This window comes from Caloenas nicobarica, chromosome 1 (genome assembly GCF_036013445.1).
Source record: "Caloenas nicobarica isolate bCalNic1 chromosome 1, bCalNic1.hap1, whole genome shotgun sequence".
Lineage (NCBI taxonomy): Eukaryota > Metazoa > Chordata > Aves > Columbiformes > Columbidae > Caloenas > Caloenas nicobarica.
Window position 1 is genome coordinate 21610174 of NC_088245.1, and position 15634 is coordinate 21625807.

Genomic DNA, 15634 nt, shown 5'->3' on the forward strand with positions numbered 1-15634 from the left:
ATTCAGTGAAATAAAGGCCAAATGTTTGATAATCAGTACGGTGTGTAATATTATTCTCAACAATTGAGTATAAATACTGATACAATGGGGATAAAAACAAAACCAAAACCAAAAACAAAAAACCAACCAAACAAAAAACAACAACGAAACAAAACCAAAAAAAAAAAAAACAACCACAAACCAAAAAACACCTTCAATTCTTTCCACTAAACTGTTTCCTTCTAGGCTACATGGCTAGATTTCCACATGACAGTTTTAAATAGCTATCAAACCAAAGACATGTACCTCCTCGGACAAATAGGAAAGTTATCTCCAAGTCAAACACAAATGTAAACACAGAAAGCAGTTGTTAGACATATTTAAGGAATATGGTCTGTCATGGTGAGATCATCAGAATGGTATCAGAAAACAAAGGAAATTACAAAGAAAGATAATGTAACAAAGATGCAAAAACTTCCTCCATTCATTTCTCAAAAACTTTTGCTTGTGGTTTAAAAACAAAGGTTACAAATAAGAAAATCTGAAATACTTGTTCTATAGGTACACAAGGTACTATAAAAGTACTTGTTTATAGCATATTGTATATAAAATATTAATTTAGAATGAAAACATGAACCTGAGTCTCTAAGTGATCTAAGACATTTTTTGTTTTGAAATACTGGGAAATGAGGAACTATAATCTAGCTTCTTTTGAACATGTTAGAATAGGCTTAATTTGCTAAATTCTTCACTCATTAGAATAATCTTACAGAAATTAGCAGAAACTACTAACATGAGAGATGACCAGTTTGACAAGATTTGCAAGTTACACCAAAATACAACTTGATGTTGAGAAAATACTAAGGACCTTGAAAATGTGGTGTTAACTTCAGTGCAAGGAATGCACACTCTTCATGCTAGGGGAAAAAGAGAAGAGTAAAGATTGGCTTTTTTTCTCTGAAGTGTGAGAGATTTCATTGCATTCATATATAGTTGGAGTTAAACAACAAATATAACAATTTGTCTACAACTTGTGGACTGTCACAGTCCGAACAGCACTTACATGAACAAATGAACAAAACCACAATAATTCATTCTGAATGGTATCTTCTGACAAGAGAAAAGCCAAAGACTGCCTCAAAGTGAAGATGGTACCCCCTTCTCAACTACATGTCTTGCATAACTTCTGCAAGGCTGCATCTTTTTCCCATCTTTGAACAAGGGCTTTTCAGAGCATCTCTACTCTCCTCGGAGTTCTACGTTGGTCCCACCATTCTAGGTTGCCTCTGGAAGGATGTCCTTAAAGGAAGAATATTTCTAAGAGCTCAGAGTCTACCAAATCATACATCTGTGGACCACATTTATTACTGACTTGTTTATAACCTAGGAATAGGTGTTTTGCAAAGGGCTGTGGGAATGAAAAGACGTACTGGAACAGCTGAGCAGACACATTTAATGAGTGAGAGCACAGAGGGGACTGATCTGCCTGCAAATGTCAGGGAGAAAGCAGAGGCCACATGGAAATAATATTAACTTCATGCTCAGTAGATCTGAGATTCTTCCAGAGCTCTTGAGGGTTGTCTTGTCACTTTACAAACGTCTCACTTCCACTGGTTGTTTCCCTTTGTCCTCTGCCTTTGGCAGAAGGCAGCTCCCTCTGATGCCAGACTGCACTGTGGTGCAATAGAGAGGGAGAGAGAGCAAGAGGAGAGAGAGGACAGGAACAAGAGATGTCTTCAGTGGGGACAAGGAAAAGGGAGAGACAGAAACTTGATATTCCTGCTGGTTAGTACAAAATCCACTCAGACATTGCTTCTGTTCATTAGAGAGGACGCTTACATGTTTTCGGGATTAACAATTCCATCAACTCTCAAAGGCATTTTAGACTGTACATTGGGTGGATACCTGTGTGTCATGACCTTTGCTGGGTTTCCATCACCATATGTCTGACCACGAAAACCTGAAGAAATAAGTTCAAATGTAGGTTGCCATTTTGTTTTCATTATAGTTCACACATTTATTCTCAAATTGACCAATTTGCATTATTGTTTCATTCAGAACAGAGAAGTTTCTTCTTGAATAGGTGAAATAATGTCTCAGAATGTTTGGCTACATTAAATGGAATCCAGAAAGTGGTCAAAGGAAAAAGAAAATTTAGGATTTTCCCCTTTCCAACGCACAACTATGGATAGAAAAATACAATGCATTGCAGTATAATACATTCTACATGCCAGAAAACTCTTCTTGCATCTGGGAAGAGAGCATCCTTCATGATGGTCAGTTACACTGATTTTTTAATAATAGATACTGTCAGCACTGGAATCTTGGTTTTGAGTAACAAAATACATGCTAATAATATCATGGCTCTTTTGGACACACTGATGCTGCTTGATATCTTTAACAGCGATACTTAACAATGTGAAATTTCTATTTTACAAAGATGTGTGCAGTAAATATTTTCACTATTTTCACTATGCCATTATAAGATTATTTCTCATTTACTTTGACAATTTTTATAGTCCAAATTGTCACAAAATATGGACAAATCTCAGGTTTAACATTTCCTTTACATTTATGTGGATTGTTTTTCCTAACATCTTAGGTTCAAACACAATAGCATCCCAGTGTAGGAATTATCACCTTCAGTGGCATTGTCTCTAAGGAACTTTCATCATCTGATTTCAAAAAGCTAGTGCTTGACAAAACATTTTTATTACAGAAAATAAGCATTTAAGAAAATGAAAATCCTTACTAGTAATGCTTTTACCATTACATTAAAACTCTTACACATGACAAGCAGTTGATGGCTCCTGATGAGTCAAAAGGGAACAGAGGAATTACAGCAATGACTTGAACCCACCTAGTTCAGTGTCCCATCTCTGACACTGACTTGTACCATCTGCCTCAGAGGGAGGTTTTAGAACCCCCTGCTGGTCAGTTGACAGAGATGGAATTATCCACCCTCTACTGTGGACGGCGTTATCCCAAAAATACGAAGTATGGCAGAATCCATGTAGTTAATATCCTTTATACAACAGACATGGTGATTATGTATTACAGTTCTGATATTCTTCATATGGACACAGTTTCTCGTATTTTTTTCTGAATCTCCACAAATCAGAACAAAAACTCTTGATAAAAAGTTCCACATTTAAACCAAATACTGTGCCCAAAAAGTTCTTTACTCAGTTTTTGGTGTTCTACCATTTTCATTTAATAAGCAGATCCATTATCTCCTACTATAAGGTAGAGGGGAATTCCCAGACCGCCATCTCTGGAGCCTTTCATTGTGTTACATACTTTCATCATACCCTTCACGTTTGTCAAAAGGAAAGTATGAATAAGGAAAATGCATCCAGACTACATAAATCACAACACTCTGACTATTTAATTGATTCACCTTGAGTGGGCTTGTTATGAATTTTTAAGTGGAGAAGAAACCTGAACCTGTATTATGCAAGGGCTTGCACAGAGAACTACGCTTAGACTACAAATTCAGGCTCCCTCCTTCTTAGTATCAGACTTCCAAATCTGAAGCTATAGTTAACTGATGGATATTTTTAGACAACAGAGAAGATCTGTCATAGGAATCACTATGTTTATAATGAACTGGGATGGGAGGTTGTTTGTGTGGGTGGGTTTGGGGAGGTGTTTTTTGGCAGTGCTCAGGTTGAGCCCTCTCTCAGCTTGACTCCTTTTAGACTTTTTATTTCTAATCTAGTCCATCCACTCCTGCACTCTTCACCATAAACCCCACAGCTTTAGTTCACTCTGAACTCACTAACTTCTATAACACCTTACTTACAGGGCTTGGAGATTTCGGAATATTTTGACTCCATGAGTGTATCTAAATATACTTCAAATTGTAATAATATCCTCACCATACTCCTGCAGCGGAGGGAAGGACTACTGTCCTGTTTGCAGAGGTGGGGAATTAACAGTAGGGCTGTGCTGCAACCACTATGATGACAGCACCATGTGCCTACTTGCCAAGGATTGTTTTTAACTAGTTACCTCATGTACTGACAGCAAGGTAAATATAGGTGTGGCATGCAGAACTTGGCACAGGATGGAAAATTCTCCAAGGAAGAAGCAGCCACACAAGCTGCCCTTGCAGTAGCTAATTAAACAGTAGTTGAGGCACGTGAGTCCATTGTCTGTAAAGGAAGCTGAGCATATCTATTAAAAGCTCACACACAGACATCCACATTCAGTCAGGTGAATCCCACCTCAGCTCGCCAGTGAAAACACAGTTCACCTGAGATTTTCTCTTCTATACAGTCAAGACCTTTTGTTATCATTCGTACTTACCACAGTGGATATCACAAATCTGCAGTGGAACTGAATAATCTACATCTGTCCTCCAGCCCTTTTAAAAGAAAGAGTTGGGTCTTATTTCCCTTTCAGCAGAACCATTACCAAACACTTATGTAGACAAAATGAGATTGCTTTATTAGTTTGCTCGAGTGACTGAATTTTTTAATCTTTTTTTTAAAATAAATGCATATGGAGATAGCTAGTCAGGAGTATATTTAGTGAGTTGCAATCACTTTTAAGTTTCTAAATGTTGAAGCTAATCAGCTTTTTTTTTCTTTTGCTTTTTTTTTTTTTTTTTTGGTGGAGAACTGTATTCTGACAGATAATGTCTTATTTATAAAACAAACAATTTATGCAGGTAAACTTCAATTTTGCCACCCAATCTGATTTTTCACTAGGTAAAGAAGAATAACTGTCGTTACCCAGAAGGCTCTTGCCAATCTCACTTTCATCATGCCCCTTTCTTCCCAGCAACAGCAAGTGAAGCTGACAAGGACCTTCCAGGGCAGGTGCTGGAGCCTCAGCTCCAGCTGTCAGTCTCTCTTGCCCCCGTGTCTGCTGAGAACGTTAACTCCAGAGAGGAATAAACCTGTCAGCTTCATGCTCATTTTCCATTAATGTTGTCTTAATTAAGTTCAGCTATGGAAATAGCAAGCAAAAATGTCAGAAATAATTTGCTCAGCTCTACTTTCAGGAGTGCTAATTCTAGCACACTGTGCACTTAGTCTGCTGTTTGCTGGGTGCCTAACCTTTTACAGCTAATGTCAATTTTTTAAAAATTCATCTATGATTTACTTGGATCTTTTGGTATCTTGGAACTTTTTATTACAAAGGAACATATAAAGACGGATTAACAATTTCTTGATGGTATGCCTTTATCTGCCACTGACAAAGGTGCAAGGTCTTGAAGAGCAACTTCTCTGTTAATTAATCTCAACAAGAGGTGGTGGCAGCACATTAAGCTATAAATAATGCTCTTTGCCAAGTCCATTTGCACAGCAATCAGATTTGGCTGGGAGGAGGAAGCTGTGAGAGTGCCTGCTGGCTTGGTTTTGGTATTTGGTTTTGGCTTTGGCTTTGTTTTTTGGGGTTTTTTGGTGTGATAATTTGCTTATTTTGTACAGAGTACCTGGCAAAATCAAGACACATACCTGAATGCAAATTGTTGTCCCACACATTTCCCGTGACATAGGAATTGATACAGAATCTCCCTAATGAAAAGGAAAAAATGGAAAAGTATTATTTTCCAAACCCTGGGACAATGAAAATATGTTGTGTCTCTCCAGCTCTTTGGCTTGTTTGCCAATAATACTACATGTTCTACTGCATCAGAAAATTAATAAAATGTATATTCATTATGGAACTTTTTTTTATTTTCTGAGATATCCCCAGATCTCAGTGACCATAAGCAGCTGGTATAGTTTTGCCAAGTGCAATTTGGGCAGCAGAGGAAGAGGACTAATGTTCCCGCATTTTATGAAGCATCATAAGGCAGGACACCCTTCCCCTGTGGCTGCTCACACCATGTTGACCAGAAAGGATCTTCAATTCTTTTCCCTGGTGTATGTGAGTTGAAGGAATGACCACGTCTTTACAGTTCTTCTGGATTTACCGTCACATTTTATGCTAAGAACAAGTTAAGCTTTAGGGTAAAATTGTCCTAAATGACTGTTCTGACACCTAACATTGGATTGCTTATGGTTTGTCCCCAAAATAATGTTAGCTACCCCACTATGAATCCTATTCTGCTTTCTTTAGTGTGGTAAACTCCTAAAATAATTTAGGGCAAACTAGGAGAATATGTCCTTTTTCAGGCATGACTGAACAGGGATTACTAGGTAGAGCATGGACATGGGTTTCTGGGAGCACAAAGCTAAATCTTGATGAAAACTTTGTGTATATTGCTTGTGGTGTTGAGACAGGAACTCTGTGTAATTTATACGGGCTCTCATTCTGTCACAGTAGCAGAGGACATAACAGCTTTGTACCAGAGGGAAGAAAACAGCACTTTTTAATGCATCAGTGCCCTTCATGAAACACATACTTCAACACCTGGCTGTGATTTTTTTGTGCTCCACCATTATCCTTCTCACTTAGCAGTTCACACAGGGAGCCTTTAAAACCATGAAGTCTGAGCTCCGCAGATTTCATGTGAAATAAGCCAGTTGCAAGGAAGTGCCACTGGTAAGTGTTCACTGAACAGAGTGTTTGACAACTCTCCTACTGTACAGACCTCCATCTCTGCCAGTAATACAGCATTTCCCCAGATATCTTGCCCTACTAGGACAGACTTTTGATAGCAGCACCAATGCCTTCTGTGCTCTGTGTTGATTAGGCGAGCAGTTTTTTCCCAGGCCTTTCCCCATGATTGTTCAGCTTTGAGATCTCCTGCAGGAGTAGTTATCATGTTCCACTTAGCATGGCCTCAGCTTGAGCAGCAAAGCTCAGAGTTGGGAAACTCTTATTTTAACAGCTGCTATGTTACATTCAGCACCAGAGATGTAATGAAGACCTGAACTGATTTGTTAGAAAATAAATTCAGCTTTCACTTTCCACCCCTTTGAGTGTAAGAGCCATCTACTTGTCAGCTACCCCCTGGTATGTGCACCCTGCACACTGAAAGCATCAGAGCTACTTTAAAAAGTCACAGTTGCAGCATGTACCTGCATACAGTGGCAAAGAGAGATATTCAGCTGGAATATATCCTAGAAGAGAGCTACAATGTGCATGTGTCTTCCAAGGCACATCCCCCTGCAGCTGAGTGAAGTCAATGGGCACAGTCAGGAATAACCATAGAAATCACAACATCTGGATTTCTCAATTTACTCAAACTCCATCATATGACATAAACCTGGTCAGTGGATCAGACAGCAGGAGCACACATTTGGGGGTGAACATAAGACCACTGAGAAGCTGGCTGCTCAACCAGCAGGATGCCTTTCAGCATTGTGGTCCTAGTAGCTCCTAGGACCTGTCCTGCTAATATTCTCCTACTTGAAAAACAATGCTACGGCCACTCTTCTGCTCTATGACCTCATTTTCCAGAGGTCCAGAAGACCCAGAAGATCACAGGTCGGGCCAACAAGGTAACTCTGGCAGGCAGGGTTGAAGGGCAAGGGCAAGCCACAGTGCTGGACTGAAAATGTATGAGATACAGGCTTAGTTGCAAGAGAGGAATGAGGCTCCCCTTTCATGACTAGCTGCTGCCTGAAAAGAAATCTCACCCTCCCATAATATTTTCCCTCTCTGCCTCCACTTTGCTGGAAGAAGTAGTTGTGTAGTCATACAGTCAGCAGACTCAAAAAGTTAATTCAGCTGAAAACTTACCTTTTTTGTGTGTTGAGTTTGTTTTGGCAGCTGTGAGATTTAGAGTGGCTCAAGATCATCACGGATTTTATGCCTCAAGTGTTACATGTCATGATGTGAGATTTGCCAGGTCGGTTGGATCAGTGACCCATATATGAAATACTAATAGTAGCACTTGCTACATACATAATACAAATACTACACCACAAAAATGATGTTAAAAGAATATTAAGGTTCCACTCAATAGTCACTTCCTTTGATGTGACTCATTTGACTTCAAGATCTTTATTCATTTCTCACTTCAGTGTGAGATCAGAATTAGAACTACATGCTTTAAAACTTTTCCAGTAATTGTTCCAGTATGTACATGCAAGGCTTTGTTAATGCTTTCAAGCTGCAGAGTGATAAATGGGATCATAAATTAATGTGGTTAGGTATGTTTAAAAGTCTTACAATGTTTAAGAAATAATATATACAAACCACGGAGACTGAATGGTGCATCCCAACAGATTCACACGAGGCCAGCTGCGTCCTGTTACACACAAGCACCGAGAACTGTGCCTTGGTTTGGGATGTGAAGAAAACTTGTATTTGTTCTGCAACTGCAGCAGCTCTCATTTTCCAAGCTGATATTAGGGGAAAAGACTTACTTTTAGATGTACAAGGTTCATGTATTATATACTAAATTTTTATAACTAAAATAAAAGCCTCTTTCATTAGTTAAGTGCCATCAAATGATATGCAAGTAATTATTTTGATTCCCACAATTACTTTTTATACTCATAAATACTTTATCTATTAGGGATACATAGAAGTAATAAGCTGTCAAGTCTCTTTGCTATAATTTACAAGCTACAGTGATGTGACCATATCTCACTTGCTTAATGGAGAAGGCTCATATTTAGTGACTGATTTAAATGTTTTTCACAATTTAATATTATGTAATTAAAAAAAAAAAATTACCTGGAAATTCTCCATGAGCAAATGGACATTTAACCCAGGAGCCTTGCTTAGTTGTAAACTGAAAGCAGAGAAATCAGTTAGGAAACTGAATTTTCAGCTTCAGTCTGTGGCTACAGATTCAACTAGAGATGATCAGTGCATTCCAGAAAGTTATAGAAGATGAATTCACAGCTTTCCTGCTCTATAGTATCTTCCAACCCTTGATTCAAATTAGGTCCCCCAATTCTTCAAGTATTTATACACATACTTATTTTTCAGAAACATGTAGTTCCATTGACTTAAAGTAATCTAAAGGAAAACAATAATATGCCTTTATTAACCTTATGTGGTATTTTTTTCTCAACTAGAATAATAGAAGGTACTCCAGTAAATGTAGTGTACAAATAATTTTTATTATCAAATATTAACATGGAAAAATTTATACGTTGAGTGCATGCTTCAGAATTTGCATTGACCTAAAACATTTTTCCTGCTTTTCTTAAGCAGGGAAAACAGAGGGGAAAATCTGACTTGTGTTCTATCTGTCACTGCTGCTGCACTTCCAAAGAACCTCCTTTTTATCTAATCTTTCACATTTCCTTCATTCTTACTTCCCATTCATCAGAGCTATGAAACAAAATATTGATCCTAAAGAACATTAGCAACTCATTTTTTTTAGAGCTGACAGAAAGAGGGCAATTAATAGGTGTTTTACAAAGAAGTCCCTTTACCTTCATGCAAAGTCTTGGGTGAGTGTCCACACGAGAATATTTAACCTGCTTGAGAAGAAAGCACTCTGCATTAGCTATTTCTATTAACTAGTTCCACAAAATCAATAACCTAAAATTTTCATGATTAGATTACTGAGATAGGAACTGGTTTGCTTACATCATAAATATCACAGGAAGTTAATCACATAAAATAGTAAGAATAGAAACAACGCTACTTTGGATTACTGAATAATTTGCTTCTTTTTATACCTAACATAGCATTTTTTATAGTCAGTCAGACCCACTAGAGGTAAATGAACTGATTCTATGGTGGCTCATGTGCAAAACTGTGATTACACAGTCGTCTTGTTTCAGTCCCTTATTTTTCATCAACGACTCAGGAGAACATTTAAACGTACACCTAAAATTGTTGATCTACCTTCAGTTCAGAAATTTTTCAATTTTCCATATCCCTATTCCAGAAAAGACTTAAATGTAGGCTGAATTTTAGACATCTGCTAAGTGACCTACAAATTGTTGCTTCCTTGATTAACAACTGTTTACCCACCCAGGGCTTCACCATAATAAGCCTTGTCTCATGTAAATAATTACTACCCAAATAAGTACTCTTACTTAAATAAACACTGTTGCTCAAGTGACCGAGCACAATACGTGGTGTTGTGACCAGAGTAACACCTCTTTCCTGTAACTTTTTTGAGATCAATGTAATGGATGTGATCGGATATGTCTACAACAGGGTCACAGAAGACAGTTCTGTAAGAGCCCACTCAGATATGGAGACAGCCTTGCCATCGACAGAGAAAGTCCCAGCCTAATTACAGAGAAGAGTTACGTATAATAGCTTTGGGGCTTAAATCAGCACATGTGCATAGTATTAGAGTGTGGGGCATTGTGTGGATTTACTGGGGAAACTGGCACTACCTGAGGAAACTCCGCAGTAGTCTCCAGCAGGCTATAGAGGTGTTCTTTGGGAGTACAACAAATGGACCAAATTCAATATCAGACCTTGTAGGATTAATTAGAAAAAAAGGGGAAAAGAATTCATTCCATGAATATTAATATTCAGCCATTAAATGCAATGAGTAAATACAGGAAAGCACTCATTGTCTGTAATAAACTAACCTTGGTTTGTGTTCTGGGTGATATGGCTGTTACCAGCCAAACCTCATTGTAGCTTTTTTAGGCTTTTTTTTTTCCCTGCAAGCAATGAGTTATTCTTCTTGTCAGCAGATGACAAATCCCACAGGGGCCACTCACATGTGTAAAATTAAATATATTTGGTTTTGCAATATCAAAGCTTTGTTGAAACCCATTAAATGGTGAATCTGAACAACCACTAAACACTTGGCCAGAAGGTCCTAATCAAAAAAACCATTCAACAGTCTTGAGTCAGCCCTTCCCAAATCATGTCATCAGAATACTACTCATAAAGTTTCAAAAATTAAGAATTTGTATTTGATTTTATTTGCCTTTTCTGTTGTTACCTCAAATTTACTGACTTCTCTCCACAATCGGGAAAGCCTGAAACCTACTTTTCAAGATGAAAACCAGAATTCTAACCAACCTTATGAATCCAGTGCATTCAGCATCATGAGACTTCAGATGAAGTGTTAGGCAGTTCAAGATACACCGATTAAAACCCTTTTCAACTTTAGAGTGCAAGTGCTGGAAGAACTGAGGAAACCCACAATTTCAAGACATTGGACCAGGTTGATAAAGGCACTTCAAAGAGATTTAGATGGAGTACAAAACAATTGTGCCCTACCAAGGTACGCCTATATCTCCAGTAAGATTTAAAGAGATTTAGCTTCATCTCACATTTTAGGTGCCTAAATGTTAAATATCCAAATCTGATCTAATGTGAGTAGACTCTTGTCATAGTGAAGAGAAAGAGGTGCCTTCAGAGAGAACTCCCTCTGACTTTTCTTATATGCCTATCTTCAGATGAAAGGAGTTGCCCTCGCAGTGTATTTGTTTCACTTACTTACTTTAAAGAAAATCTGACACGAATAGCATAGACTTGAACACCTCTCTGTTAGACAGCAAAGTCAGGGCAGATGAATTATGCCTTTACTACAAATGAAAAGCAGACCCTATTTACCCCAAAGAATTTAGGAAACATTAGTAGCTTCACAGTAATCTCCACTTTTTTATTTCTTAAAAGTGAGTCAGTGAGCTCTTTGAATAAATCGTGTGGTTAGTGTACAAGTACAGACTACTATTGTGGATAGTTCTAAGTATCAGAGAAGAAGACGGAAATTTTCAACTGCTCTTATTCCAAGGTCTAGCTCTTCACATTATGCCTTTGGTTGTGGCCTTCGATCTGACAGTTTGAATAAATCTGCATAGTTCTTACTTTCTCAGAAGAATTCTTGAAAGAGTTTTGTATATCTTCACAGTGGTCATTAGACTTCATTAACCTGCATAGGTTAACCATGACAAGCACAGGACAGGCTGGCTCCCAAGCTAGCGTTTGTGTCGCTGGGTTATAAACAACATTATCCCATAGCGCCTTCGTATCTGTGTACAAACAGTGGAAACATAATTCAAGATGTCTAAAAACGAACCAAAACTCTTCATAAATCTGGTACCTATACATGTGCTTAAAATCAAACGCATTGCTTTTCCATTTCCTTGTCATTTTTACCAATCAGAAATGCAGTGTTTCACACTGTGGTGGTATAAACCTTGAGTTCATCCCACCGAAGTCCTGGCATTTACCAGAGGTACTCAACCTGCGATCTTAGTCTTAGCAGTCTCCCACTGTGGTGATAGACAGACAGGCATCCCCAGGCTCTCAAGTAGGCTGCACAAGCTCCTGGAACTGCATTCTCTGCCCATCAGTCACAGGGGGAGTGTAACGCAAGTACATTCCTAACCAAGGACCTTCGGTTAACCGTACATGGTAAATTGGAATTAAGCTATACATTAGTGACTCAAGGTCATGGTACTGGAGACTCAGATTCTGTTCATCTTGTGTAGGACTTACATGCACACAACGCGTATGTAAGAAGATAAATTCAAGCCTACAGCTGAATATCAAGAACTCTAATGGTTAACAAAGATGTGCAAGTAATTTATAATAAATAACTTTTCTACAGCATTTATATAAATCTTCTTTCTATGTATATTGGGAACACCATAATTTCAGAGCTGGTCAACATGTATTTGGGGATATCTTAAGAAGGTACTATTATAAAATAAAAGCTCTCTTATTTATTTGATTGGTCAAATTAGTTACTTTGTACTGACTTTCTTTTCCATTTAGCTGCATGTGGATGAGAGAATTTCCAGCACGAATTTCAAACTGATATTTCCGTTCATATTTCAGGAAGTAATTTGTAAGGTTTTACATTTGTCTAATAGTCAGAAGTAGGAGAAAAATTTATTCCTGCAACTGTTTGTGAAGCAAAAACTTGAAAACATGGCCAGGTGGATGTTCAAGAGTGAACAAACAACACCCATGACTAGAAAATGTAGCAAAGTGAAGAGGCAGAGTCTACATCAGAGTGGAAACACCAGGTGTCCAAATTCAACTCCTATCAAGCATAACAACAATTCCTATTGCTTCTCCCAGAAATGTCCTGGAATAGAACCTTTTCATATTTTCTAATAGAAATCTTCCAGATCCTTTAATTCTGTCAAGCCTCTTGCTGTCATAACTTTGTGTCCCAATATGTATACATCAAAATACTGACATTTTGTATGAAGGGGACATTTTTATTCTGTTTTTAAAAAGCTTCTTTGTAAAAATGCTGTTTGTAATCAATGGACATGTACTATAAAGCTAATGTTTAGAGAACATTTAACCTGCCTGGTTCCCAACAGTTCTGACAGTTTTCACAGTTATATTTTGAATGTTACAGGAGTTTGGATATGTTGTTATGGCTTGATGCTTTTATTCTCTCTTTTTTTTTCTTAAGCCAACTACTAAAAATCCCTTAATGGGCTTCTTAGCATAGTTTGGGGGAAAAAAATATTGCATTTATGTCGGACAACACAATAAAACACTTTTTCAGGCTCTGCTTTTTTCTATCTGCCTGGTAAAGCTTCCACTAAAGGCCTTCATATTTCTTTTTCAGCTTTTTCAGCTGTCATTTCAGACCAAACTCTGATTTTGCTGGAACACTTTGTGTGAATAACTTCCCATTAAGTATGGGAACTCCTGTATGGAGATAACTGTCTTATTTTCAGCTCCCTGTTCCCTCCTTTAAGTTTGGTGTCGGACACCCTCTTCAAATCTCTCCTTGAAGTCCTCCTCTCACATCAGCATTTCAAAGCTGACTTCAGTGGCTTTTCTTCCTTCTGACCAGTTTGCGTGCGACTTAAGAAAATGTGGGAAATTATTAGAAAGTTACTTAGTGTTTATATTGGCATAAACTTTCTGAACAATTTGGTCTGAAAGTAAGTTATTTTGTCTACCCACCATATAGCCAAACTGACAATTTCCTTGGAGTTTTGCAATGCATCATTTTTCACCTCAGATGAATTTCAAATTGTGACATACTACTGGAGCAATGGAAAATCACTCATATGAAGAGTAATCATACAATACTTGCCATTTTCAAAGGGGCAAAGTTGTATCCTCCTTGCATCTGGAATTGCCAGCCAACCCTACAACTCAAAAAGTGGCCATTAGCTAGAGATTCTCAGATCCATCCATTTTTAACATTTCAGACAGAATGTGACAGAAAATATTTCCAGCAAAGATAAAGATGCTGCGTTTATTAGAAGTCTTTGGAAGCAGGTTTTTTTAAAGGATGTTTTGCACTAGATATCTTTTTCAGTTTTCATCATTAGCGCGATTGGAGCTGATGAACTAAGGTGATCCCTTCGATCACTATATTCCTACTACATGTGAGTCACATATTTAAAAGCCCAATTTCATTTAGAAAGTGTTTCAGTTTGATTTTCATTAAGTTTCTTACAGTGTCATTACTTTCTAGGGGTATCAAAAGACACTCAAGAATCATAATATCAGATCACCTGGCCTTCGTTATGGTAAATGATGTATCCTTAAAATCTGAGGACTAACAATCCAATCTGCAAGTATATGTGCATGGCTGTTACAATACCTTTGTTATTTAGATTCATGTGCAAATGTTTCTGTTACTCGCAGTTCCCATCTGTTTGCTCAGCGATCATATTGTGGCATTCCCTGTGTATGTGCTGAGAGAAATAATATCTTTCCAGTGACCTCGTACCTTTCAGAGTGGAATGAAAAAAAAACTACCTGGGCTTGTAAGAGACCTTGTGGTCCAAATCACATATTAAGGGATGTGATTTTAGATGCCTACATTGTACACATCTGAGTGTGACTAAAGTGCCCAAATTACTCTTACAGTAACCATATGAAGATTCAACCAATGCAACCAGCGGAGTCTACAGTGCTGTCCAGCACATCCCGAAACAGCCATCTACATTTGGTCAGCTGAGTAAGTGGCGGCATTAACTAGATCTTCATCATTGACTGTAAGAGTTTGGACATCTAATTCGAATGTAGATATCTACATCTGGATGTCTACATTTAGGCATCTTAATCCACAAGGTAAATCCTGTCCCAAAATTCACTGAGAAACTAGGTCACATAGTATCTTTATAGCTTACCAAGATCTTTTTAGATTGGTTTGGTGACTTTTTATTCCTGATAAGTGACCCTTCTGATGTGTATTTAGACAATAAAAACATTTTCTCTTTGCATGTGTTTTACCAGGTTAAAAAAACATGTTCTTTGGATCTCCTTTATAAGACAGTCTCTCAATTTCTGACCCATTCTTGATTTTTTATGTACATCTTCCATTTTAATTAAACATTCTTGAATATGGCTACAAGAATTGCCTACAGTATTTCAAAGAAGGCCTTGCCCATACTTTCCTGTTAGCTTGGAATAATCTAAACCACTGGACCCACTTTGTTCACATTTACATGTAAGCATGTTAGTTTAAGCATATCACACCCAGATCTTTTTTTCTCCACTGTTATTTCTAAATGATGACCCCCATCTTAGAGCAAGAATTATTTTATTTGAGCAAGTGTATGAACTTTCACCTCATACATTAATCTTCATCCTCCTTAAGTTATTTCATATATGAAGATCTCTAGTCTCTTCCAATTATCCTGACCCTCTTCCATTTTGATTACATCCCTCAACTGTATTATCAGTAAATCTCATTAACATGATCCCGTATTTTGTGCCCTTGTCATTGATGAAAATATTTATATAAGAGATGCTTTAAGTGTGGTCCTTAAATAAGCTTCCTACTAGCACAGCCCTATTCAACAGTAGTTGAGTTAGCCCTCCAGCTAGGTATTATCTACCATACAAATTTTGTTCTCATCCCCAGCTTCCCCAATTCTTC

General features: G+C 37.7%; 1 protein-coding gene across 1 annotated transcript in view; it reads right to left on the minus strand.

Annotated features, from left to right (window-relative positions):
- Positions 1 to 868: 868 nt before the first annotated feature.
- The window catches only part of IL17REL (interleukin 17 receptor E like), a 43342-nt gene continuing 28576 nt past the window's right edge, over positions 869 to 15634 (minus strand). Inside the window, exons 9-17 of the mRNA XM_065658274.1 lie at positions 13835 to 13889; positions 11632 to 11795; positions 9276 to 9323; positions 8566 to 8623; positions 8083 to 8228; positions 5448 to 5507; positions 4291 to 4348; positions 1885 to 1939; positions 869 to 896 (exon numbers count right to left, since the gene is read on the minus strand). Coding sequence (XP_065514346.1) covers positions 869 to 896; positions 1885 to 1939; positions 4291 to 4348; positions 5448 to 5507; positions 8083 to 8228; positions 8566 to 8623; positions 9276 to 9323; positions 11632 to 11795; positions 13835 to 13889 — 672 coding nt within the window. The remainder of the gene's footprint in view (positions 897 to 1884; positions 1940 to 4290; positions 4349 to 5447; positions 5508 to 8082; positions 8229 to 8565; positions 8624 to 9275; positions 9324 to 11631; positions 11796 to 13834; positions 13890 to 15634) is intronic.